General features: G+C 46.9%; 2 protein-coding genes across 4 annotated transcripts in view; one reads left to right on the top strand and one right to left on the bottom strand.

Annotated features, from left to right (window-relative positions):
• The window catches only part of DROSHA (drosha ribonuclease III), a 76,416-nt gene extending 69,264 nt beyond the window's left edge, over positions 1-7,152 (bottom strand). For 2 of the 3 annotated variants that reach the window (XM_077933341.1, XM_077933343.1), the window contains exons 1-5: positions 7,002-7,152; positions 5,057-5,946; positions 2,718-2,810; positions 1,742-1,967; positions 271-412 (exon numbers count right to left, since the gene is read on the bottom strand). In XM_077933341.1, coding sequence (XP_077789467.1) covers positions 271-412; positions 1,742-1,967; positions 2,718-2,810; positions 5,057-5,937 — 1,342 coding nt within the window. In that variant the 5' untranslated portion in view covers positions 5,938-5,946; positions 7,002-7,152. The remainder of the gene's footprint in view (positions 1-270; positions 413-1,741; positions 1,968-2,717; positions 2,811-5,056; positions 5,947-7,001) is intronic. The other variant, XM_077933342.1, reaches the window with a different exon arrangement.
• Positions 7,153-7,175: 23 nt separating this feature from the next.
• C8H5orf22 (chromosome 8 C5orf22 homolog) lies at positions 7,176-25,996 on the top strand. Its single transcript, XM_028737917.2, has 9 exons — positions 7,176-7,631; positions 9,094-9,239; positions 9,859-10,008; positions 11,437-11,881; positions 12,829-12,891; positions 13,811-13,932; positions 17,444-17,510; positions 18,373-18,512; positions 20,395-25,996. Exons 1-9 carry the CDS (start codon positions 7,527-7,529, stop codon positions 20,534-20,536), a joined length of 1,380 nt encoding a protein of 459 aa, XP_028593750.2. The 5' UTR covers positions 7,176-7,526; the 3' UTR covers positions 20,537-25,996.
• Positions 25,997-26,439: the final 443 nt, after the last annotated feature.

The following is a 26,439-nucleotide window of genomic DNA, read 5'->3' as shown; positions in this document are numbered from 1 at the left end:
GAAGGAAGCTAAATCCTGCAGGGCCCTGGTCTCATGGGACAGAGCATTCCACCAGGTCGGAGCCATCACTGAGAAGGCCCTGGCCCTGGTGGAGGATAATCTGACTTCCTTAGGGCCCGGGGCCTCTAAACTATGATTATTCATGGACCTTAAGGTCCTCTGTGGGGCATACTTGAGAGCCAGATTTGGCCATTGGGCCTCCAGTAGCTGATTCCTCCTAGAAAAGCATTTATTTCTGGGGTGAGTCGCATGGGTCAGAGCACTCCTTACCGACATCCTCATCCAGTTTGGTCTTGGGGGGCTCCCAGGGGGGCCTGGCAGCTTTGGCTTTGGCTTGCCGCTTGCCCAGCTCTTCCTCAAACTTCTCATATAAGTCTCGGAGGCGGCTCGTTCCGACGACAGTGGAATCACCCTTGCCATTGCAACCAAACAAAAGTGAAAAGGATTTCAGAAATCAGGTACAGGTAGGTAGCTGTGTTCGGTTTGTAGTCGAAACAAAATTTAAAAAATCCTTGCAATAGCACCTTAGAGACCAACTAAGTTTGTTAATGGTATAAGCTTTCGTGTGCATGCACACTTCTTCAGATACCAAATCAGGAAGACGAACATTTTACGCTGTTCCCCGACCTGGTTTGGGGGAGAAATAAAGGAAATTCCCCCCCCCCTTTATTTCCCCCCCAAAAAACTAGGTGCGTCCTATGGGACGGAGCGTCCTATGGGACGAAATATACGGTAACTTATCTTAAAGGCCATTGTAAACAGTTAAAATCATTAGTAGCATTGGAATATCACTTGTAGCTTAAGGTTGAATTCCAGACATAATGGAAGAGGTAAAGGATTTGGATTATCATAAAAGATGCGGGAGGAAATGATTAATAATAGGACCCACAAAGAGGAGGGTGGAAGTCCAGGAGATTCCTTGGAATCTTGTTGTTATTATCGATGTTTGACATATCTCTGTAAATTTTTAAGTTGAAAAACCAAATAAATAATGTTATTTTTTTAAAAAGAAAGTTAAAAGGATATTCTGAACTAAAAATATTTTGCAACGTCAATTTACAGTCATGCTGAGCCTCGGGAGTGTGTTGCACACACAACGCAACACACACACTCACAAATGCAACATGTCAATCACATGGGATGATTTACCAAAAATGATATAAGCAGCTTTAGTTTCTTCTGGACATTCAGAAAATGAGACAGTGTGTGATACACACAAACCTAGATCATGTAGTGATCATAATTCTTCAAGTGTCAGTGCTTATGTAGCCAAAACAGTATCATCCATATACCAGAGGCATCAACAGCTTTAGAGGAACTACAAGGTTTGAAGTACCCAAAAATATTCATAGATAATGCCCCATGCCACCCCCAAAAAAACACCCCCACCCAGTTAACTAAGAAATGAGCATACACATTGGCCACAGAATGTTGACTGGAGGTTTCAGGATGGGGGGAAAAAATAGATTGGGTCCCAAGGTAAGTTAACTTAAATTGGGTAGAAGCCTATGCAATTTGGGGCAATTCTCCCCAGGCAGTACATAATGCAGGAAGCCAACCCCTTCCCCCTAGAAGGGTCTTACAAAGCGAAAGGAGTGAGGAGGAGGACTTCATTAAGTGATCTTGGGATAGCTCAGTCGGTAGAGCATGAGACTTTTAATCTCAAGAGTTTGAGCCCCACCTGGGGCAAAAGGTGGCCCTTCTGGTCCCTTCCAACTCTATAAACAGTTCCTCAACGTACCACTTGATCCATGGGGTCGTTTGAGTAGTAGCTTTCCGAGTGGGTGCAGCGGACCCACACAGGCTTCAGCAGGTCCTCGTCATCTTCCTCGTTCTTTTCAACGACGGCCTCATCCGGCTCTTTGTCTTTGATGGAAGTATAGCTCTTCTCCCTGCTGGCGTTTTCTGACCACCTATCCCGGTCGTCTTCCCAGCGAGTTCTCTTCCGGTCTTGACCAGGAGACTGACTGCACAAGAAGACAAGGGAATAAACAATTCATCTTGGGCAGCGAGGCCGGGCTCAATTGGTACATGTGGACGAGAAGGAGAGATACTCATCAAACGTTTGCTGCTGCTCGTGCATGAGGTTGTGCTGAAAACTGGCTTCGTATCCAGCCAAACCTTGTCTTAAAGGTAAAGGGACCCCTGACCATTAGGTCCAGTTGTGGCCGACTCTGGGGTTGCAGTGCTCATCTCGCTTTATTGGCCGAGGGAGCCGGCATACAGCTTCCAGGTCATGTGGCCAGCATGACTAAGCCAGTTCTGGTGAACCAGAGCAGTGCACGGAAATGCCGTTTACCTTCCCGCTGGAGCGGTACCTATTTATCTACTTGCACTCTGACGTGCTTTCAAACTGCTAGGTTGGCAGGAGCAGGGACTGAGCAACGGGAGCTCACCCTGTCGCAGGGATTCAAACTGCCAACCTTCTGATCAGCAAGTCCTAGGCTCTGTGGTTTAACCCACAGCACCACCCGCGTCCCAACCTTGTCTTACCTTCTCTTTATACCATCCCCCAGGTCGGAAGGCACAGTCTAACACAGGGTTTCTCAAACTTGGGTCTCCATCTGTCATTGAACTACAGCTCCCATCATCGTTGACCACTGGACCTGCTAGCTAGGGATGATGGGAGTTGTAGTCCAACAGCAGCTGGGAACCAGAGTCTGAGAAACGCCAGCCTAACAGCAGCTACCCAGCAATAATCAACTCCCTCATCTTACCTTCCTGTCCTCTTGTGATCCTTTCTGTAAGATCTCTCGGTGGATGGCGATCGCCGGCTGTCGCGGTGCCTGTGTCGTTCTCGTTGTCGTTCCCTTTAAAGAATTAAAGAAGATTTAAGCCGCTGTCCTCAACGAGAGTAAATTCTAGTTCCAAAACAACAGGAGAACCAGAAAGCTGAATAAACTGCCGAGAGCCCTGAGAGTCATTACGGAAGAGGAAGGAAGTGCTGCCATATACTCTACCGTGTGGTTGCAGTCAGAGGACAATATTGCCGCTGCCAGGCCAGGAGGAACCAGGTGACCTGCTTAGCCAATAGGGTTCCATCTGCTCTTATAAACCTGACTCTGGCTTAGGTTTTCAGTCTCAGCATTTGTTACTCAAGTATAGGCTCAGCTGCTCTGCCTATCTCCAAGCACAAATTTTCCCCCAGACTGCCTGCTGGGACGTATCTGGTTAGTGGTGTTCTCCAAGAATCAGCTGAATAACAAATAGTGGCTTCTTTCTTTATTCTGGCTATTTTCTCCATGAAAATAAAATATAACAACAACAACAACAACAATAATAATGGGGCAAGCAATACCAATACCAGGAGATAGGGAGACCAGGAGATAGAAAGTACATCAGCAAATGTTATGCAACATGTCTTCCTCTCCTGGTACATTTTCTCCAGAAAACAATGTTCTCAATTATTTCTCTCAATTCATCATTTAAAAAAAATAAAAATCAATGAAACAATTTTACAAGAAGCAACAACCAACCCATTTGACTCAGACAAGGTCAGGCCCGTTCAAGGCATTTTGCTGCCCGAGGCAAAGGGCAAGTTGAGGAGGCCTCCTCAGTCTGTTTAATAGTAGGGCTGGCCCTGGACAAGTGATGTTTATAATGAAACAAGCTGAAAAGTGGTATTATTTCTCAAGCCAGTCACAAGGGATCATCGAAGGATTTCCCACAGGTAAACTGAAAGAGTCCACAGAAGATGGCAGGAGACTTAAGGCAAACGTGTGAAACGAATTATTCATTCTTAATTATGACCATCCTAAAAAAGCTAAAATTTGCAGCGAAGAATATAACTATATACCTATTGTATTCGAAGTTAACAACGGGACAACAAAAATGGGATTCTACGTGCTTTATTGATGAACAGGAAGAATAGCATTTGCAACTTATGAAGAGACTGCTTGCAGACGAAGACTTTGTTTGGACAAATATGACCATATTTGGAATGAGTTTATACAAAATGCAGAAGACTATTTGTATTTACATATGTATTATGACAATAGATTCAAATTTATCGAAGAATGTATGAGGTAGAGTATTTTTCATCTATTGCCTATACTCGTATATTGTTTCTTTCTACACATTTTTATGCCTTTTTATTTTTAAAATCTTTTTCTTAGCATCCCTTTATTTCCTTATAATCAAAACCTTTTCAATAAAAATATTAAGACCAAAAGAACGCTGTAGCTCAATTCTAGTCAAGCTCAATTCTACATATAGAACAAAATTCCGGCTAAGCATTTTATAACCAACAGCCAAAATCATGGTAGCTGGAAGCAGGGCTTTTTTTTCAGCCAGAACTCACTGAAACTGAGTTCCATTATCTCTTTGGTGTGTTGGGACCTCTTTGTAGTGTACCTGCTGCCGTATAGCAACCACATGCCGTTTAAGCGGAGAAGCATTGTCCCACCCCCAAAAAAGTGTTTCCCCCCCCTAAAACAACTTTGGCTCCCCCATAAAAAAGGTCAACAACTTAGGGTTGTCAGTCAAAAAAGGGGGGGGGGAGTTCCCACACCAATTTTTATAGAAAAAAGCACTGGCTGGAAAAATATTATTTTTCTAAAGAGAAGGCAATCTCTTGACTTCCGATTTCCAACCGAATAATACGCCAGTTGGACTGCATAATACATACAAACCATGAGTAAACCTATAGACCAGGCATGTCCAAAGGCCGTTTTAGGGGCCTAATTTGGCCTCCCAGCCTAACCCTAACAAAAGCTCAACAAGTTCAATCCTGAAAAAAGCTCGACAATTTTGGTCAGCCCTCACGCACATTCACTTCATCAAATCTTTGAAAAAAGTTTGGGCACCCGTGCTATAGACAGACAACTCTTCTTACACATGACAATAATTTTTTGGCCCCTTCTCTTTATGCACATGAGAGGGGTGTGCTGGAAGTGAATGTTGGGACTTTGACGTGGAAGCCTTGGACGCAATTTTGGCTAAGCAACAAAGCTCAGCGCGCAATTGCCGGCCAACCGTTTCCCGTCGAAATAATTGCCTCCACGGCCGAACACATCCTACCAAACCTGGCCTCCTGGCAAGAGTCGAACTGGCTGACCTGTACCATTCATAACTTCTGTGACGGGGGGGCGTCCGCCCCCTGACGTAATCCGACCGGTGCCGACTGCTTTCTTGCCGCCGCCTATCGGGGCTCCTCCCTCGATCCCGCCGATCGCCGTGATTGGTGGAGCGGTGCCTCTCCCCGTGCCCGTGGTCCCGGTGGCGATGCTCCTCATAGTGTTTACTGCGCTCCGGAGACCTCCGTTCAGGCTGGGACTTCTCAATCGGATACTGACCAGGGTTCCGAAAATTGCCACTGTTGTTGTTGTTGCTGCCGCCGCCGCTGTTGGCGTTGTTGCCGCCACCACCGCCACCCTGGTAAGAGTTTGCATTGTGTGGGTAGGTGTTGAAATTTGGAGGGGGGAAGGACTGCTGCGAGTAGGAAGGGGAGTACATAGTCTGGTAATTAATCGGCTGAGGCATGATCGGAGGCGGCATAGGATGTGGAACCGACGGAGGAGGCATCATGTAAGGAAACGCGTTCTGTCCCGCCGCGCTGGTCGAAACGGAAGGGTTTCCGGGATTCGGGGCAGGAGGCGGAGTCGGCGGAAAGCAAGGAGGGAGAGGGAAGGTCTGCTTGACCTGGTGGCCCGCAAAAGGCGGTCTCAGGGGACACTGGGAGATGGCGTTCTGTGGCGACGGGGGCATGGGCGGCGGGTACGGGACGAAATCAGGCCTGGAAGGCATGTAGCTTGTGGTGGGAGGGCTTGCGTAAGCCGCCGTGGTCACCGCCGGCTGGTCGTACTGATACTGAGCTGAAGGCTGCTGCTGAGGGTGGAGCTGCCTCAAATTCTGGGGGCGGAAAGTCGGAGTCGAAGTTCGCGCCGTGGCTCCTCCTCGGGATCGGGGGCAGCCTCCTCGCCCGGAATGGAAGGACATTGTCTATCTCTGAAAAGAAACCAAAAATTAAAAGACTGTGCACCACGGATGTCCCAAAGAATTCTCGCCACGGCGCCATCATTCCGCGTCAACTTCCCAGGGAAGGGCTTTTCATTCCCAGTTATTTCAGATAAATTTATTTATAATAATAATTTATTATTTGTACCCCGCCCATCTGGCTGGTTTTCCCCAGCCACTCTGGGTGGCTTCCAACAAAGATTAAGAATACAATAAAATGTCACACATTAAAAACTTCTCTAAACAGGGCTGCCCTCAGATGTCTTCTAAATGTCAGGTAGTTGTTTATCTCTTTGACATCTGATGGGAGGGCTTTCCACAAGGCAGGTGCCACTACCAAGAAGGCCCTCTGCCTGGTTCCTTGTAACTTGGGAGAGAACCGCCGAAAGACACTCGCCGCTGGACCTCAGCGTCCAGGCAGAACGATGGGGGTGGAGACGCTCCTTCAGGTATACTGGGCCGAGGCCATTTAGGGCTTTAAAGGTCAACACCAACACTTTGAATTGTGCTCGGAAACGTACTGGGAGCCAATGTAGGTCTTTCAAGACCAGTGTTATGTGGTCTCAGCGGCCGCCTCCAGTCACCAGTCTAGCTGCCACATTCTGGATTAGTTGTAGTTTACGGGTCACCCACATGCACGTCTGAATGTGCTTCTGGCCTCAAGCCGCAGCAGGGGAGGGGGTGAGCAGGACCCAAATCCTTAACTATGAGCCGAGCGGCTCTATCCCTAAAGCATTCCAGGGAGCAAGAAAAGAAACCCTCCTATGAAATGCATGGGTCGCTTCTTTCCGAGCAGAAAGCAGGTAGACCGCAGCCGAGATCCGAGAGCACCGCATATCCATCAGGGGTGCAGACAGGGGTTTTTGTTGGGGGTGGGGGAAGGTGATGGCCTTTTGTTGCGCGGGGAGGGTAGAACCTCCGTTAGCTATGTATTTTTATTGACTTTTGTTGATTTAGGGGAGCTGCCTCGCCCTGCCGCCGCACCCCGTTTGACTACGGCCCTGATATGCATGTCTCTTCTTTGCAAACAAAAGCGTGAGACTTACCTGGAAATAGTCGCTTCCTCGCTCCAAGACTTCAGGCACCGGCTGAGCAGCCCAGATCTAGACGGGTGGGGGGGAAATTGTGGGAAACCACGCGCACCGGAAGAGAAAAGTTAAGAGGAGGAGCAAAAGCGAAGCCGGAAAGGCAGTTTCGCGGAGATGCCTGCTGGCGACCAGGGGAGGAAACTCGGCTGGTTGGGGACGCGGTGGGTGGTCCCGTGCACGGACTGGCGAGAGCATCCCAGAGATTTTTCCCGGCCGGCCGACGCTCTCGCTGTCGGGGTTGCTTGCGACGCCGGTGGACTCTGCTCCTCCTCCCTTTCCCGCCATGCTCGCGCGTGTCACGTCGAGATGTGTCCCCCCCCGCCCCGCGCGCGCGCTCTCCCTCTCGCTTTGGAACGCCGCGGTCGCCAGAGTTCGGCCTTTGGAACGTCGCGCCTGCCGGAGTTCGGAGGCCCGAACGTTGCGAACGTCTCCGCGTTCGCTTTCGGAATCCTGCGCGCCTGAACGTTCGGTGCCGCTCAAGCAATGAGCAGCGATGGCGGGGCTGCGGAGCGCGGCGGCGGCGGGACCGCCGGACTCCTCCGTGCGTACGCGGCGCTGCCTGTCTGGGTGGTGGAGGATCATCACGAGGTAAGCGGTCAGCGAGCGAAGGGGGAAATCCGATGCGTAGCTTTCACTGCTGGTGGTGCGATCTGAAGAGGCGCGCTTGATCGGGAAGAGTCAAGGGAGCTCCCCCCTCCCAGCTGCGCCTCCGAAAAATTAGTAACAAAATACATAGCAAACAGGTTCTGGCCCCCCCCCCCCAACAAAAACATTGGCTACACCTATGCGTCCCGCGGGTGTCGCTGTTAAACCACAGAGCCTAGGACTTGCCGATCAAGAAGGTCGGCGGTTTGAATCCCCACGACTGGGTGAGCTCCCGTTGCTCAGTCCCTGCTCCTGCCAACCTAGCAATTCGAAAGCACGTCAAAGTGCAAGTAGATAAATAGGTACCACTCCGGCGGGAAGGTAAACGGCGTTTCCATGCGCTGCTCTGGTTTGCCAGAAGCAGCTTAGTCATGCTGGCCACATGACCCGGAAGCTGTATGCCGGCTCCCTCGGCCAATAAAGCGAGATGAGTGCCGCAACCCCAGAGTCGGTCACGACTGGACTTAACGGTCAGGGGTCCCTTTACCTTTACTTTTATGCGTCCCACGTATAAGTTTTTGGTCCATCTAGCTATCTGTACTGACAGCCAAGCTCTACGTGGAGACAATCCTGCATGCCTGGGGTTGAACAATCCTTCATGCAGTGCACATGCTTCGCTATGGAGTCCATAGAATCACAGGATGGTAGAGTTGAAAGGGACCACGAGGGTCATGGAGCAGCTCGCTGCAGTGCAGAGAATCTCAACGCACGGCCCCCATCCAGTGTGAAACCATACCTGACCCTGCTTAGCTTTGTAAACGAGTTAACAGTTGTGTTGCAGAGACTATCCCCATAGGGCCCTTTCTGCACCTGTAGCAATCCTAAGCATTAGGTCCATTGGTACTCGTCGACAGGTCTGGTGCTGAGGCAACCCAGTCAGATGGGTGGCATGTAAATAATAAAATTATTGTGGTTGTTATTACTGCAATGCCAGCCTTACCTAGAAATAAGAGGTGTTAAACTTGTGGAAAATGCCTTTTGAGTAACCCTGTGGTTGCGATAAGAAGAAAAGTTTGGATTTGATATCCCGCTTTATCACTACCCGAAGGAGTCTCAAAGCGGCTAACAATCTCCTTTCCCTTCCTCCCCCACAACAAACACTCTGTGAGGTGAGTGGGGCTGAGAGACTTCAGAGAAGTGTGACTGGCCCAAGGTCACCAAGCAGCTGCATGTGGAGGAGCAGGGAATCAAACCTGGTTCACCAGATTACGAGTCCACCGCGCTTAACCACTACACCGCAGTGGCTCTCTGATAAAGGCAAGTGAGTTAGCCACAAGTTCCAGCTATCCTTTTTTTAAAAAAGAAAGCCAAATAGAATTTTCTGCATGCTTGCTGAACTACAACGTCTGGGTGTTTTGCAATAGCTCTTGCTTTCCTGCAGATCCTTCTATTCCTGTTGTTCCAGGTTCTTCCTTTCATCTACCGAGCCATCGGTTCGAAGCATCTTCCTGCCAGTGACATCTGCTTTGTCCATTTGGATTCTCATCCCGACCTCCTTATACCGGTGAACATGCCTGCGGATACAGTGTTCGATAAAGAATCTCTGTTCAGGTAGGATCGCACAATCCATCTCCTTGAGGAGATGCGGTTTTCATTTTGCATGGGAGCTGGAGTGTGGTTGAGCTGCTTCCTGAATTTTGGGGTGCTTTCCTCTTGGTGGGGCAGAAATATAACATGAGAACAAGCTCACCCAGTGAGCATGGCGGCTGAGAGAGGAGGAGAAGAAGGGAAGTCACTGGATATTTTAAAGTTTGAAAAATGTTTATTTTGAAATGTAAAATTGAAAGCTTAATAAAAATTATATATGTAAAAAGGAAGCATTCTAAGTGCAGTGGTACCTCTGGTTACATACGCTTCAGGTTTCAGACTCCGCTAACCCAGAAATAGTGCTTCAGGTTAAGAACTTTGCTTCAGGATGAGAACAGAAATCGTGCTATGGCGGCGCAGCAGCAGCAGTGGGAGGCCCCATTAGCTAAAGTGGTGCTTCAGGTTAAGAACAGTTTCAGGTTAAGAACGGACCTCCAGAACGAATTAAGTACTTAACCCGAGGTACCACTGTAATGTTCACTTCTTAACACAGACTGTGTCTCACCTTTATTACAACGGCATTTGTACGCAACCTTTCCAACGAGCAGCAGCTTTCTCAACCATCTTTCTCCCCCTCTTGCAGTGAGCTAAGCATTGAAAACTGGATTATGCCTGCCGTCTATGCTGGGCACTTTTCACATGTCCTGTGGCTGCACCCGCCTTGGGCTCAGCAAATTGAAGAAGGCACCCATCGTTTCTTAGTAGGTAAAGACACCTCCACGACGACCATAAGGTAACTATTGGCGACATTTTTCCACCTTTGCTGCATCAAGCAGTTGGTCCCTTACCTTTCCCGCCCCGACCTGGCCACAGTGATCCATGCAACGGTCATCTCCAGGCTTGACTACTGTAATTCGCTCTACACGGGGCTGCCCTTGAAGCTGTCCCAGAAACTCCAACGGGTGCAGAATGCAGCAGCGAGGCTCCTCACAGGGTCTCTGCCATGGGAGCATATTCACCCAGTGCTTTTCCAACTGCACTGGTGGAGTACAGGGTCAGATTTAAGGTGCTGGTTTTGACCTTTACAGCCGTTCATGGCCTAGGACCCTCGTACCTACGGGACCGCCTCTCCCGGTATGCCCCACGGAGAGCCTCAAGGTCCATAAATAGCAACACCCTAGTGGTCCCGGGCCCTAAGGAAGTTAGATTAGCTTCAACCAGAGCCAGGGCCTTTTCAACACTGGCTCCGGCCTGGTGGAACGCTCTGCCTCGTGAGACCAGGGCCCTGCAGGATCTGATTTCTTTCCGCAGGGCCTGTAAGGCAGAGTTGTTCTGCCTGGCCTTTGGCTTGGAGCCAATTTGATTCCCTCCCCCTCTTTCTTTTTTCTTTTTCCTTTCTCCTGTGATGAGGCTGCATTTTAATGTTTTAATGTTTCAATATTTGAATTGTTGTATTTTAATCTTGTTTTTAAGTTGTATTCACTCAACTTGTTTTTATTATTGCTTGTTAGCCGCCCTGAGCCCGGCCTTGGCTGGGGAGGGCGGGGTATAAATAAAAATTATTATTATTATTATTATTATTATTATTATTATTATTATTATTATTATTGCCAGTGCCTCTCTAAAGCTGTGTTAGATACAGGGGCTGTTGTTATGTGGTTCCATCTTAATGGTCTCACGTTAGAGCCAGTGACAGGCAGATCCGCACTCTGATTTGGTTGCAAGAAGTTTGGAAGTCAGGGAGTTGGGAGCTGGCTGGGGGCCGACTGAGTTTCATGGGGCAGGGCCCCATTTGCCCCACCAGATCAGCCTCCACTGCTGGTATGGAATTATAGAATTATTATAGAATTGGCAGGGATGTGGGAATCTCTGCACGCGGTCTCCCATCCAATTTGAAACCATACCGGACCCTGCTTAGCTTTGCAAATGTACCAGCAGTTTATTGCTGTGCCGTTGGGAGGGTTATGTATGGAAATAATTTCATTCTCTTGGGTGCATTCCAGACCCGTTTGGCTTCTTTTTGTTATTATTATTGTTTCACTTGTTTATTGAATTCCATTTATGTATTGCTTCCTATGAAACATCTTGAAGCAATTTCATAGTAATTTGGCTACTTTGGGAAAGGGAATGCTAGCATACGTGGGCCCCCTGTTCCAGCAAAGTATTTCTCGCATTCTTGCATCCTCATCCTTGCTAAGAATCACTGTTGTCGCTATTCCAGGGTTACTTGCCCAGACGATTACTTCCTTTCCGACGGTCTGTACGTCCCTGCCGGCCAGCTAGAAGGCGAGAAGTCTTTGCAGCTCAGTGTCTGCCTCGTGGATCCTTTGGAAGCCGCTGGCACCCGGGAGGAAAGCCGAGCTGTGCCTTCTGCAAAGAAGCTCAAGTTGAGCGGGGGCGATGCAGCAAACGCCTCGGCAGCCTCTTCGTCGAAGGACGTTCCTCCCCTCGCCCACAGCTGCGCAGGCGAAGAGGCTGGGGGATTCGAAAACAGAACCCATGTGCAGGAGACAACAGACAGCCTCCGGGGTCGAAAGGATGGCCACCCAGTGCCAGAGCTCCTTGACGACATGCTCCAAGCAATACAAAAGGGCTCTGCTTATGTTCTCGATATTGACTTGGATTTCTTTTCTGTCAAGAACCCTTTCAAAGAAATGTACACGCAGGTAAAACTACCAGGCTGCAGCCCTTTGGTCAATTAACCTTGTTAGAACGATGGAGGAAATACCTTTAAAAGCACCCGGTGTTCAATTATGGTTCCCTCTTATTTTTGCTGGGATGCGGGTGGTGCTGTGGGTTAAACCACAGAGCCTAGGACTTGCCGATCAGATCAGAAGGTCGGCGGTTCGAATCCCTGCGATGGGGTGAGCTCCCATTGTTCGGTCCCTGCTCCTGCTAACCTAGCAGTTCGAAAGCACATCAAAGTGCAAGTAGATAAATAGGTACCACTCCGGTGGGAAGGTAAACGACATTTCTGTGTGCTGCTCTGGCTCACCAGAATCAGCTTAGTCATGCTGGCCACATGACCCGGAAGCTGTACGCTGGCTCCCTCGGCCAATAAAGTGAGATGAGCGCCACAACCCCAGAGTCAGGGGTCCCTTTACCAGCATGCTTTTGAACTGCTAGGTTGGCAGGAGCTGGGACATCAACAGGAGCTCCCCACCGTCGCGGGGATTTGAACCGCCGACCTTCTGATTGGCAAGCCCGAGAGGCTCAGTGGTTTAAGCCACAGCTCCTGGAAAAGCATGGGTGAACTTGTAGGCGAAATACTGCCAGGAAGAAAAACAAGCAGAAAAGAGATAATGGTGTTTAAAAGACTAGATCTCATATCGTTTGTACCATATGTAGAGATTTGTAGCAGCAGCTGCTTAAGTGCCACTTAGTGCCACGCTGTCTTAATATTCGCTTCATATCTGGGAAGCAGACGTTAGCCAAAAGAGTTTCACTTGCTTGATTGTTGTGCTTTCTCTTTGGGACGTAGAAATGTTTAAGGGGTGAAAGGAAGGTGCTAAAGGCAAAACCGCTCTTCACATTACAGCAATAACAGCAGAATGGTGCTATGAATAATCCCCCCGCTCTTGTTTCCCCCCCTTTCCTTTCCTTTTTTAAATAGGAGGAGTACAAGATCTTACAAGAACTGTACAGTTTTAAGAAGCCTAACAGCAATTTGTCAGAGGTATGGGCCGGCAATAGCTCAGTGGGTAGAGACTCTGAATTGCAGGGTTGTGGGTTTGAGCAAGATTCCTACATTGCAGTTGGTTGGACTAAATCAGCCTTTCTCAACCTGTGGGTTGAACTACAACTCCCATCACCCCTAGCTAGCAAGGCCAGAGCTCAGGCATGATGGGAGTTGTAGTCCAACATCTGGGGACCCACAGGTTGAGAACCGCTGGACTAAATGAACCTCATGTTCCCTTCCAGCTCTATCATTCTGTGATTCTATGTAAGGAGGAGTAGGGGTGAAAGGCAGTTTGTATCGTTTTACCTCAGTTTATAAGCTGTGTGTTTGAGAAAGACAGGAGGGGAAATTACTTGGCAAACTCGGACTGCGATTATGCCAAGCTGACGGCTGTGAAGCGGGGCCTATGAAACGTTTTCCTCGCAAAATGTTTATTCAGTTTTCACAGTTTTGCCGCGGCTGTGAGTTTAATCTGCCAAAGTCCGTTTGCCAAGGGGAAACAGATAAAGAGGTGCCTTTTTAATTCCGCCACGCGCAAGGAAATTTCTCTCCCGAATTGCTTTGGATTTTGAGGCATTTTTATTTATTTGTGTAAGGTTTAGGTTCAATCGGGTAGTCGTTTGTTTGAGGGCATTCCCATTTTAGGAGCATTTATAGGCCACTCACGATAATTTAATTTCTGATTTAATTTTCAATTTCCACACCAGGGAAGCCAGTTATCACTTCACCCCTGGCAGGTGGTTGGTAACTAGGGGAGCAATCCTGCCCCTAAGAAGGTGGCAAAATACAAGCCAGCATAAATTTACACCAGATCCAAACAAGATTACACTTTTCTGAACCATCAAACTGGCGCTGAAGTTGAGTCGCCAGTGAAGAGTCTCTGTCACCCAATGTTGTTCTGTTTTTATATTTAAAGGAGGACTTGCTAGACTGCGTCGAGAATCGTGTCCACCAGCTGGAAGACCTCGAAGCAGCTTTTGCTGACCTGTGCGATGATGACACGGAGGAGAACCTACAGAGATGGGCTTCGAGTCCTGGGTAAGGGATCTTGAGCAGCAGCTAAGAGAGTCGCTTCCTTTTGGGTTGGCAGATGAATGGAGAGGGTTAAATAAGAACTTTTTAAAGCTGCCAGGGCTCCCCTGGTCACAGATCAGAGTTAAAAGATGGGTTGCCAGTCTGGAAAAGGCTCAAAGGGCAGCCTGTCCACAAAACATGATAGCTGTCTAGCGGTATAAGATGTTAGGACACAACTTAAATAGCCATTTCTACCCCATCTTTTCAGCCAGTCCCGCAAGTCGGCTCACACAGTGAGCAAGGCCCGACGCCACTTAACAGTGAGTAAACCCCATTGAATGCAATGGGGCTTACTTCTTTTTTTTTAAAAAAAAATTTTTTTATTGCATTTTCAAATACAAAGTCAGAAATGTAAAGTACATGAAGAAAAAAGAAAAAATCCAACTTTCATAAACATTTTTACTTTACCAACCGGACTTCCCCACGTCTCCCTCACCCTGCGTTCCTTTCCATAAACATATCAGCAAATTATTACCTTGTTTCATACCTTACTTGTGTCTTTCAAATATTATTCTTCTAAATTTAAAGTACCTTTTGTCAATAACTTATACCTTAAAATAAACATAATATAGCTTTAAATTTCAACCTTTTCTTACGTTTTTTATCTTAGTTTCTTGCTCACCAAATCTGATTGCTGAAGCTAGAATTCCCAAATCGTGCAACTTCTTAACATTCATACAACTTATAATGTTTTTGTAAATAGTCCTTAAATTTTTTCCAGTCCTCTTCCATTGTTTCTTCTCCCAAATCTCGGATTCTGCTAGTCATTTCAGCCAGTTCCATATAGTCCATCAATTGCGTCTGCCACTCTTCCAGTGTGGGAAGATCTTGTACCTTCCAGTATTTTGCAATAAGTATTCTTGCTGCTGTAGTTGCGTACATGAAAAAAGGTCTATCCTTCTTTAACACCTTTTGGCCAACAATACCCAGGAGGAAGGCCTCTGGTTTCTTAGGGAAGGTGTACTTGAACACCTTTTTTAGCTCATTGTAGATCATTTCCCAGAAGGCCTTCACTTTTGGGCAAGTCCACCAGAGGTGAAAGAATGTCCCTTCAGCCCCCTTACATTTCCAACATTTATTGTCAGACAGGTGATATATTTTTGCAAGCTTGACTGGGGTCATGTACCACCTATATATCATTTTCATAATGTTTTCCTTCAGGGCATTACATGCCGTGAATTTCATTCCAGTGGTCCATAACTTTTCCCAGTCTTCAAACATAATGTTATACCCAATATCCTGAGCCCATTTTATCATGGCTGATTTAACTGTCTCATCCTGAGTGTTCCATTTAAGCAGCAAGTTATACATTCTCGAAAGTACCTTAATCTTAGGTTCTAACAGTTCAGTCTCTAGTTTTGATTTTTCCACCTGGAATCCTATTTTTTTGTCTAGCTTAAAGAGCTCTTGAACTTGGGCATAAAGAAACCATTCTTGCACCCTGTTCTTTAATTTTTCAAAGCTCTGCAGCTTCCAGTTATCTCCAATTTTTTCTACTATTTCCCAATATTTCGGCCAGCCGGCTTCCATATTGGGTCTTTTTCGAACCTTGGCCTCCACTGGTGATAGCCACCTCGGGGTCTTGCTTTCTAATAAGTCTTTATATTTTGTCCAGACCCTAAATATTGCTTTCCTGACAATATGGTTTTTGAACATTTTATGAATCTTTACCTTGTCGTACCACAAGTATGCATGCCATCCAAAAGCATTATTAAACCCTTCCAGATCTAGGACATCAGTGTTCTCAAGAAGTAACCAATCTTTCATCCAGCAGAAGGCTGCAGCTTCATAATATAACCTTAAGTCTGGCAGGGCAAACCCCCCTCTACAATGGGGCTTACTTCTGAGTAGGCACAGGGTTGGCGTTCTGCTGGCAGGTTGAGGGAGAATGACTGAGAGGCATTCGTTTCCAGAATCAGCACGAACGGAAAGAAGAGTCAAGAGTTTGGGCTGGTCCTTGAGTCTATTATAGTGGGCGCTAGCTGGGGGAACTTATCTTTGGATGTGCACAGTTCCTACAAGAGACACAGAGAGGTGGTTTGAACCAGTTTTGCTTTTCTGCTCTTACTGGCAACTTGTAGGGCACAGAGACTCTTACATGGGCTTTAAGCTCCCTTTTACTCTTTTGGAATGGAGTAAATAAATACTATATATCAGGCCTGTCCAATATATCAGGCCTGGTCAATCTCATTCTACTGGTCAATCGCAGGCTGTCTATGGTCGGTCCTGGTGATCTTGAGATCTTGAGCGACTGACCACCCCCAAAGGGGGGGAGGAAGCTCAACAACTCTGTTCTCTCCCCCTAAAAAAAGCTCAACAACCTCAACAAGTGGGAGTAGATTGCAGTTTCTTGGAAGTTGGACACCCCTGCTATATATTGTAACTTGTGCATTTTATGACTGGCTTAAACAACTACTTGGCTGAGATTTATCGCTTCCAGGAGTGTTCTTATTGCCTCTTGTGTGCCACCGATCCCTAATTCGCTTCCAAGATAAGGAGCTGTGTTACTCTGCTGGTTCTGGGCTGTTTTAAAGCAACCGCAAGCAAACATGTTGCTGGACCCAGTGATTTATGATACGGAGATCATAAAGCCTTCAGCATGGCGCACCCCACAAAATCTGCTCCAGAGGGAGCCCCAAACCTCCAGAGCTGATCTTTCAGGTGCACCTCGGGAGGCTGGGCTAGAGAGGAAGAGGAAATTTCATTGTACGCGAAGAAGGTGGGAAAGCAGGAGACTCTTAATCTCGGGGTTGTGAGTTCGAGCCCCACGTTGGGCAGAAGACTCCTGCATTGCAGGGGGTTGGACCTGGACTTGACATTCTTGGAGAATGCAATGCTTTTTCCGTGGAAGTAGTTGACATATTCAGCTGCAAGACGTCAGTAGGCACAGCATATGTGCAATTCTAAAGAACAATTTTGCACCCACTTAAATTACATTATTGTGCTTGAGTGATCTTTTTGTGTGGACGCGGGTGGCGCTGTGAGTTAAACCACAGAGCCTAGGACTTGCTGATGAGAAGGTTGGCGGTTCGAATCCCCACGACGGGGTGAGCTCCCATTGCTCGGTCCCAGCTCCTGCCAACCTAGCAGTTCGAAAGCACGTCAAAGTGCAAATAGATAAATAGGTACCACTCCAGCGGGAAGGTAAACAGCGTAACAGTGCACTGCTCTGGTTCGCCAGAAGCGGCTTAGTCATGCTGGCCACATGACCCAGAAGCTATACGCCGGCTCCCTCAGCCAGTAAAGCGAGATGAGTGCCGCAACCCCAGAGTCGGCCACGACTGGACCTAATGGTCAGGGGTACCTTTACCTTTACCTTGACACAGATATATGGGTGAATTCAGCAATAGTTATCCCAGATTCTGGGGGTGGAAATACCCCTGAAATCTAACAAGCCTCATTTGCATAATGGCTCATTCTGAGTCTCGTTCATAACATTTGCAGAATATGATGCATGTGTGCTTTGTTATCACAGGATGAAACTTCTAGTCCAGCTTGTGCATAGTTTGAAAAATCGAATGGAAACGCCCGATTATGAAATGGTAAGTCTGTTTTATCAAATTTCAGGGCTGTACTTTCGGCCCATGGAACCAGATAGGGGCCACAACCTGAAAATCTTATCTCAGCTTTTTTGTTGTTAATAATAATAATAATAATTTATTTTTTATACCCCACCCATCTGGCTGGGCTTCCCCAGCCACTCTGGGCGCCTTCCAACAAAATATTAAAATACAGTAATGCATCAAACATTAAAAGCTTCCCTGAACAGGGCTGCCTTCAGATGTCTTCTAAAAGTCTGGTAGTAGTTGTTCTCTTTGACATCTGGTGGGAGGGCGTTCCACAGGGCGGGTGCCACTACCGAGAAGGCCCTCTGCCTGGTTCCCTGTAACTTGGCTTCTCGCAGTGAGGGAACCGCTAGAAGGCCCTCAGCGCTGGACCTCAGTGTACGGGTAGAATGATGGGTGTGGAGACACTCCTTCAGGTATACTGGGCTGAGGCCGTTTAGGGCTTTAAAGGTCAGCACCAACACTTTGAATTGTGTTTCATTCATTCATTCATTCATTCATTTATTGCATTTTTACCCCACCCTTTTCTCCACAATGAGCTCAAGGTGGCATATACAGTTCTTCTCCTCTTTATTTAACCCCACACACCAACCCTGCGAGGTAGGTTAAGCTAAGAGGCAGCGACTGGCTCAGTGAGCTTTGTGGCCAAGTGGGGAGTTCAACCCTAATCTCCCAGATCCTAGTCCGACACGCTAACCACTATACCACACTGCCTGGGCATGCAGCCCCTTTGCCCGAATTAGCAAACCAAGTCTTCCGTTTGCGTTGGTATCAGAACTAGTGCCACAGGCCAACTCAGAGAACTGCACCGAGCCACTTTGTGCAATCCACTTTTCAGGTCCACCAGGCTGGGCTCACGTGCGATTACTCCGAACTTCCTCACCACGTCAGCACAGAGGAAGAAATTGAGAGTCTGGTGCAGGCCGTTGAATGTCTCTTGAGGAACTTGCCGAAGCCCACTCTTGTGACGATAGCCCGGTAAGATACAGTGGGGTTGCTGTTTGGCCCGGATCCTGTTAACTCTCGCCCACCAGAGTAGTTTGCTGTTAGAATATTAGTTTGCTATTAGTCCTTTCATACTGCATCACGGTGTGGTACGCTGGTTTGACATCATCTGATAGGAAATGCCTACAGAGGGTGGTGAATACAGCACAAGATATTATGGGCTGTTCCGTGAATCGGCTGGATGAAATAGCGGAAGAACGTTGCCTCAGGAGAGTGAGGAAAATTCTCAGGGATGATTCACACCTTGGCCGGCACTTTCTTGATCTCCTGCCCTCAGGCAGAAGATACAGAAGCATGGTTAGTCGCACCAACAGGGTAAAGAACAGCTTCTATCCGTGGGCTGTTAGGCTGCTGAAGGAAAAGATAACAACAGGGCAACTGACTTTCGGGTTTGGTGGGTGTGCGTCAGTAAACGAGGGGAATTAAGACTAAGAGAGCTGAGTGGGGGGTGTAATCTCACGGTATACAAGTTGTACAAATGACAATAAAGTATTTCAATTCAATTTCAAAGAATGAGTTGTGGCAGGTCCCATAATTGTCAAGCTTCGAGGAATCTGATCCCTCCCACAGTTGCAGCCAAAAAGCAGAGAAACAATAAAAGTCCTTACCACATAATTTGTTAGCATTCACAGAGAGAAACGAAGGAAGGTCGACTTCCCTGAATAATGGTGGTTGCTCTAAGTAAAAGCCCCTCCATCTCTTCTATTCTGTGTCATCCCTGCATTGGCTAAGCTGAGCTTTCTGCCTCTGAGCTTACTGCTCTATTACCCTCAACACCCGCCTGGTTCTGGGAGAAAGGGGCTCAGGAATGCTCTCCAAAGACACTGAGTCTGTCAGCTGTCTCTCCCCTGGTGCTTTTTCTTCCTGCTGTTCCTCTCCCAATATTTCCCAGCTTCTCCCCTCTGCTGCCTCTGAACTATGTCCTTCTGCAAACCACTCTTCTAAATCTATACAGTGGTACCTCGGGTTACAGATGCTTCAGGTTACAGATGCTTCAGGTTACAGACTCCACTAACCCAGAAATAGTACCTTGGGTTAAGAACTTTGCTTCCAGATGAGAACAGAAGTCATTCTCCGGCGGCGCGGCGGCAGCAGGAGGCCCCATTAGCTAAAGTGGTGCTTCAGGTTAAGAACAGTTTCAGGTTAAGAACGGATCTCCGGAACGAATTAAGTACTTAACCCGAGGTACCACTGTACTGTCCTCCTGTTCTCAGGAGGGTTCAGGAGAAGGGGGGGCAGTCCCCTCTATTCCTCCTCACTCCAGCCCCTAATAATATTAATAATAGCAATAACAGCAACAATAATAATTTATTTATATCCCGCCCTCCTCAGCCGAAGCCAGGCTCAGAGCAGCTAACAACAGTAAAAATAACACAGTTTACATAAAATCACAATCAATTAATTGAAATACATTCTAAAATCAATGCATTCTAAAATCAATTCATTCTAAAATCAATTCAGAATCAAATTAATGGCAACCATTGGGCTAGAGTTCTATGAGGATTACAGAAGGAGGGGGGTCAGACTGTGCCCTGGCCAAAGGCCTGGTGGAACAGCTCTGTCTTGCAGGCCCTGCGGAAAGATGTCAAGTCCCGCAGGGCCCTAGTCTCTTGCAATGGTCGTTGGTTCCCAAAAGTGCAATCTTACTGCATATCCGCCCAGAAGTATGGGCCACAGAGTTCACTGGGGTTCACGCCCAGAAAAGCGTGTGTTGGGGTTATGGTCCAAGTCACTTCAGGGAGCAAGGAGCGTTCGTGCAAGCGTTGAAATTCTGGCTTGGAAAGGAGACTGATGAAAATGGATGAAACGACAACATTGTGCCATGCAATCCCTCCTCTTTTTTTTTTTTTTACAGATCGAGCTTGGATGACTATTGCCCCGCAGAACAAGTTCAGCTCATCCAAGAAAAGGTCTTGAATGTTCTGCGCCTGGCGTACGGCAACCTGGAAGTTCATTTAGAGTACTTGGAAAATCCCTGTCCCGCTGGAACAGCATGATCGGTTGAAGCAAAAACAAGCGAAATAGTTTCTCTCTCTGCGCCATCGGATCCGTTTGGAAGCAGACAAAGGATTTCTTGTGAGGTTGGGTTGCGCTTGTGATAATCTCCATGCAGATCATTTTATTTTGGTGTGTTTTTTTCTCAACACAATTTTCTGCTGCTATGGATCCTCGCGTTGATGCCTTTTGGGTTTGCCTAGAAGAAAAATGACTGGGAAATTGCTCTTCCTATATTCCTGTAGGAGTCTCTCCGGACTGAGCCAGCCTAGCGTTTGAGGAAGAGATTTTGCTTTAACATACTTGAATTCATTTCCCCAGTCAGTTGTAACCGAAAATACCGCTTCAAGATAAATTGCCATTTGTTTGGAAGTGGTGACCATCCTGGCTGTGTGCCTCTGTTCCCATTATAATAACTTAACATAGTTTCATATTTCTGTCCCATGCTTTTTCAAAGGATCTTGGCCTGGCTTTCATGAGGAGGCCCTGTTTTACTCTGCGAACAACAGCCCTGTGCTGTAGGTTAGGCTGAAATAATATATTGTCAGAGGACACCCAGTTGAACAGGATTTAAATCCAAATGTCTTAAGTGTAATAATATCCCATCCTCTTTGCCACACTGGTTCACATCTGACACATTCAAGTTTTTTGGCATCTATGTTTTCTGGAACTCTAAGCATTCATGCTAGGGACATGGGTGGAGCTGTGGGTTAAACCACAGAGCCTGGGACTTGCTGATCACAAGGTCGGTGGTTCGAATTCCCGCGACGGGGTGAGCTCCCGTTGCTCGGTCCCTGCTCCTGCCAACCTAGCAGTTTGAAAGCACGTCAAAGTGCAAGTAGATAAATAGGTACCGCTCCAGCGGGAAGGTAAACGGCGTTTCCGTGCGCTGCTCTGGTTCGCCAGAAGCGGCTTAGTCATGCTGGCCACATGACCCGGAAGCTGTACGCCGGCTCCCTCGGCCTATAGAGTGAGATGAGCGCACAACCCCAGAGTCGGCCACGACTGGACCTAATGGTCAGGGGTCCCTTTACCTTTACCTAAGCATTCATGCTAGGAGGCAAGGCTTTGTTCCTAAATATTTTGAGGGCAGGTTGCAAAGTGTGGCAGTAAACTGCTATTATTTGTGGCAAAGACGTATGGTTCTATTTTAGAAGTGTAAAAGATGCCAATGGGTAAGTGCCTCTTATTTACATTATAGAATATTTTTAAAAAAGAAGTTGCTACTCCTGTGTCATTAATTTATTTGTTTACCGCATTTATAGGCAGGCTGCCCAGTAATATTCTCTGGATGGCTTACAGTATCAACAAAAAGTTACAACTACAAAAAAGAACCCAATAATAACACTGAAGTTTTAAATTTTTTTAAACGGGTAAATAAAAAGCCAAGCTGCTGCTGTCTCAGTCTAACAGGCAGATAAGGCTCGTTGGCATCTTTCCTTGATGTCAAAACAACTCCAGATTAAGCGCCAGGCGAAGTTGCTGCTGCTTTTTCCTCGCTTCTGCAACTGCTCGATTATATTTCTTGGAGAGAGTGATTCTCTCCCGAGCATTCGATAATAATAATAATTTATTATTTATACCCCGCCCATCTGGCTGGGTTTCCCCAGGCACTCTGGGCAGCTTCCAGCAAAAGATTAAAAATACATGAAAATTTAAAAAATACATGAAAAATACATCATCCTCTTCTAGGAACTTTGGGTCCAAAGATTCTCCAATTGTCAGAGACAGAGCAGGTGCATTAAGATGGATGTTCGGCATTTATCATGAAGCTTGGAAGAACTCAAAAGCACTTTGTCATCTCTGTAATCAAGGTGTGGTTATGGATACGTAGTCTTCTCATAAAGAAGGACCTCCAATGATGGTTGCAGTGTTTGGGTTGGTTCATAAGGGGAGAGGTGTTCCTTGAGGTTTTGCGGTCCTGAGCCAGATTGGCTGTGGCTCTCCGTGGTTTCAAATGGGAATCTTTCCCAGCCTTGGCTGGAGGCTGAATTTGAGGATTTCTCGTGGAAGTCACATACTGTACCTCTGAACCCTTCCTTTGCATGCAAGTCTGGAGGCAGACATCGGGGACTTGCCCACAAAATACTAGTTGCGGTAATACCGTATTTTTCGCTCTATAGGACGCACTTTTTCCCTCCTAAAAAGCAAGGGAAAATGTGTGTGCGTCCTATGGAGCGAATGCAGGGGGGAGGCAGGCGGGAAAAGCCCCCAAGAGCTGCATACAAGCTCCGTGCGGCTCTTGCGGGCTTTTCCCCAGGAGGGAGAAGGGACTGACTGGCCGCATCAGTCCCTTCTCCCACCTCGTAGAAAAGCCCACAGGAGCCACGCACCCTTTAAAGAGTGCACGGCTTCTGCGGGCTTTTGCGGGAGGTGGGGGAATTGCCCCACCTCCTAGAAAAGCCAGCAGAAGCCGTGCAGCCCCTTTAAAGAGCGCGTGGCTTCTACGGGCGGCTTCTGCGGGAGGTGGGGAATTCCCCCACCTCGTAGAAAAGCCCGCAGCAGCTGCGCACCCTTTAAAGAGCGCGTCGCTCTTGGGGGCTTTTCCCTAAGGAGGGACAAGAGACTGACTGGCCGCGTCAGTCCCTTCTCCCTCCTCGTAGAAAAGCCGGCAGAAGCCGTGCGCTCCTTAAAGGGTGCGTGGTTCCTGTGGGCTTTTGCGGGAGATGGGGGAATTTCCCCACCTCCCGCAAAAGCAGGGAGAAGGTCTGAGAGAAACGTACAGGCTGCCTGCAGCCTGTCCGCTGCTCCCAGAGCTGGGGGGGCGGGGAGGGAGAGAATCATATTTTTTTCCTTGATGTCCCCCTCTGAAAACTAGGTGTGCCCTATGGTCAGGTGCGCCCTATGGAGCAAAAAATACGGTACTTGTTCCAGGAGATCAGTCCGTCCTGAGGTCACTTTCCCCCTATGTTAAAAAGAAAAGAAAATCAGGCACAAGTATTATTCGCCTACGGCGCTGAGGCTACTCCCTCTTCCCGCTTAGTTGGAAACAGGAGGGGAAATTCTTCTTTTAAAAAACAAACAAAATGCGATGGTCCTTGAGCATTATAATTTCAGAATGATGGAATTGCAATTCTTTATCGGTTCAGCAGGTGGGGTGCTTTACACAGGTTATCGATTTGCGCCATCTCTTGGGGAGCGATGAGGTGCTTTGAGAAAGCACCGTTATAACTGCCTTATGTTCTGATTTAAAAGAGATTTGTAAGAACTACGCTGCGAATGAAAGGAGCAGCCGTCTCCCTCCGTTTAGAACACACAAGCTGCGCAAGGAGAACATGGCCCACCACACTTGTACATTGCAGACTGTTGATTGCTTGCTAAATATACTTGCCTTCTTTTCTTCTGGGGAAGTGGGGAAAAAACAGGTTGTGTTGGCAGGCGCTTGGGTGAGAGGGTGCATCTGTTTTACTTGGAGATCCAAGTTTTGGCGAGTTAGGCTGGCAAATGACATGTTCACTTTTGCATTGAAGCTATTTGTTGGTTAAAAACTTGGGAAACGAATAAAAATTATTTGGCATCCATTTACCGGGATTTCAAAGGCGGAATTGACATCCGGGGGGAATCTCCAAAAGGTGGTGCTTTTTTGTCCTGGATCTTAGCCAAATCAATCGCAAAATTGTGGGGTTTTTGGTGGTTTTTTTGAAATATGGCAACCCTAGGAGTACATATTTATTGCAGAATCTCTGGGAGTGATTGCTTAACATTTTATTTTTGCAGCCACAGTTTGCAATGTATATCAAAAGTAAAGAGGAAATGGACTTTAACTGCAGCATTTCCCATATGCATTGATTAAAACGTTAATAGACTACCTTTCAGCCCCATATAAAGGGCCTCTCAGATTGTCAGCGACGGTAAATCTCTTTGTGATTTTTAAAATAGCTAGACTGTTAAGCCCAGCGATTCACTATAGCCCTTGTCAGGCATTCAGTATGCACAAATAATGAAACAAAAAACAAAAATTGTTTGAAGAAGATGCTGGCTGCTGGCACCCTGCCATACCTTCAGACGGAAAAGCTATTTTCTCGCCTTTGGATGGATGTGTAGAATTTGGGTTTCCAGAATTGGAAAAGGGGAAATTGTTCCAACCACAGAACTAAGACAATGGCCTGGTTTGCACTTTGCTCATGGCTTACTAGTCATCTAAACCTAGGCTTGTCCTTTGCTTTGCTCCAGGCCAACCAAGACCCGTAAACCCCCAAACCGTAAAGGCTGCCCTTGTGGGGAAACCCCATGTAGCTGGCAAAACTTGCAGGTCCCATTTGCAGGAAACAAATTTTACCTGCATGAGGTTTCTTTGTTGCCAATTATTTTTGATTTCCCATCATTTCTAACAAATGATCACGAAATTAATACAAATTCAAATACAAATGGAAAAGCTGACTTCCCACCCACCCCCAGATGCCCCCTCTGTTTTCCTCCCTCCTTTTGTTGTTGTTGTTGTTTAGTCATGTCCGACTCTTCCTGACCTCATGGACCAGAGCACACCAGGCACTCCTGTCTTCCACTGCCTCCTGCAGTTTGGTCAAACTGGTAGCTTCGAGACTGGTAGCTTCGAGAACACTGTCCAACCATCTTGTCCTCTGTTGTCCTCTTCTCCTTGTGCCCTCCATCTTTCCCAACATCAGGGTCTTTTCTAGGGAGTCTTCTCTTCTCATGAGGTGGCCAAAGTATTGGAGCCTCAGCTTCACGATCTGTCCTTCCCGTGAGCACTGAGGGCTGATTTCCTTCAGAATGGATAGGTTTGATCTTCTTGCAGTCCATGGGACTCTCAAGAGTCTCCTACAGCACCATAATTCAAAAGCATCAATTCTTCGGCGATCAGCCTTCTTTATGGTCCAGCTCTCACTAAAGTAGCTTTTTCCAACCATCATTTCTAAATACATTCATCCCTTCTCCCTAACATCCCCTGTTCAGTTGCCAATTTCTGCTAAGAGGATTCTGTTGTGCAAACCTTTTGTTGTTTGGGCTGTTGGAGTGGAAGGCACCTAGAGTTGCACCGTAGCATGATGTGCATAAATCAGCATATTTACAGCCTGGATAGAAGCATAGCCACCTTTTTATTCATCACGCCAAGCTGTGGTTAAAGTAAGGGTGGGGAACCTCTGACATTACAGATGCTATTCAGCTACAACTCCCATCATCATTGGCCATACTAGTGATAAGTGATGGGCTGATTGACAAGTCGGTAACCATAACATTAAACCAGCTCACTCAGGTTTTACATGTTAGATTTGCATCCACTTATTCCAAAGAATGAAAAATAAGTGCCATATATCTTTGCTGAAAATAAACCACATGTCAACATTAGCGGGAACATGCCTCATTTAATTCAGTCAACTTTTCCACCTTCTGTTGAGTTCATGGTTAGGTTTGTAGTGGTTGTTTTGTTGCTTATTCAGTGATGGATTATGAAACAACAAACAACAAGAGTTTAATAAAATTTGGGCTTTGTGTTCAGTGGACCTTTGCATTCTGTGTTTTTGTTTTCTCTTTAAAGGAAAAAGGGGCGTCTCAACATTGGTAGATTTTGTAGTACAGAAAGCTTGCAAAACCTATGAACAAAGATGACGTATTACAAAATCAGAAAAATAATACAAACCTTTCTTTTTTATTTTTGGCTTAGACATATTGTTTGTATCACCTAGGATACTAACTCATCCGGTGTTTTATTCCTTTATAGGAGCTCAGCATTGCACCTAACTTTGCAGTTGTCTTTCTCCGGCAGACCAATCCAAACTTGATTGCTGTTAAGGGCACAGCTGCAGATTTGGTTGAAAAGCTGGTACCCTTAATACAAATTCTGATACCCTCAATACAATTCTGAAGTAAAGGAAAATGATTCAGTTTATTTTAGTTTTATTTTAAGGAAACAAATTATTTATTTACTATTGAATTGTTACCAAAA

This window comes from Podarcis muralis, chromosome 8 (assembly GCF_964188315.1).
Source record: "Podarcis muralis chromosome 8, rPodMur119.hap1.1, whole genome shotgun sequence".
Classification (NCBI taxonomy): Eukaryota; Metazoa; Chordata; class Lepidosauria; order Squamata; family Lacertidae; genus Podarcis; species Podarcis muralis.
Note: the sequence above shows the minus strand (reverse complement) of the source record. Positions and strands in the feature narration are given on the sequence as shown.

Excerpts from the sequence above, each read along its gene's own strand:
- C8H5orf22 (XM_028737917.2), top strand. The coding sequence starts at position 7,527 with ATGAGCAGCGATGGCGGGGCTGCGGAGCGCGGCGGCGGCGGGACCGCC. Across the intron at positions 13,933-17,443 it reads AGATGGGCTTCGAGTCCTGG|GATGAAACTTCTAGTCCAGC; the intron begins GTAAGGGATCTT and ends TTGTTATCACAG. Across the intron at positions 18,513-20,394 it reads ACTCTTGTGACGATAGCCCG|ATCGAGCTTGGATGACTATT; the intron begins GTAAGATACAGT and ends TTTTTTTTACAG.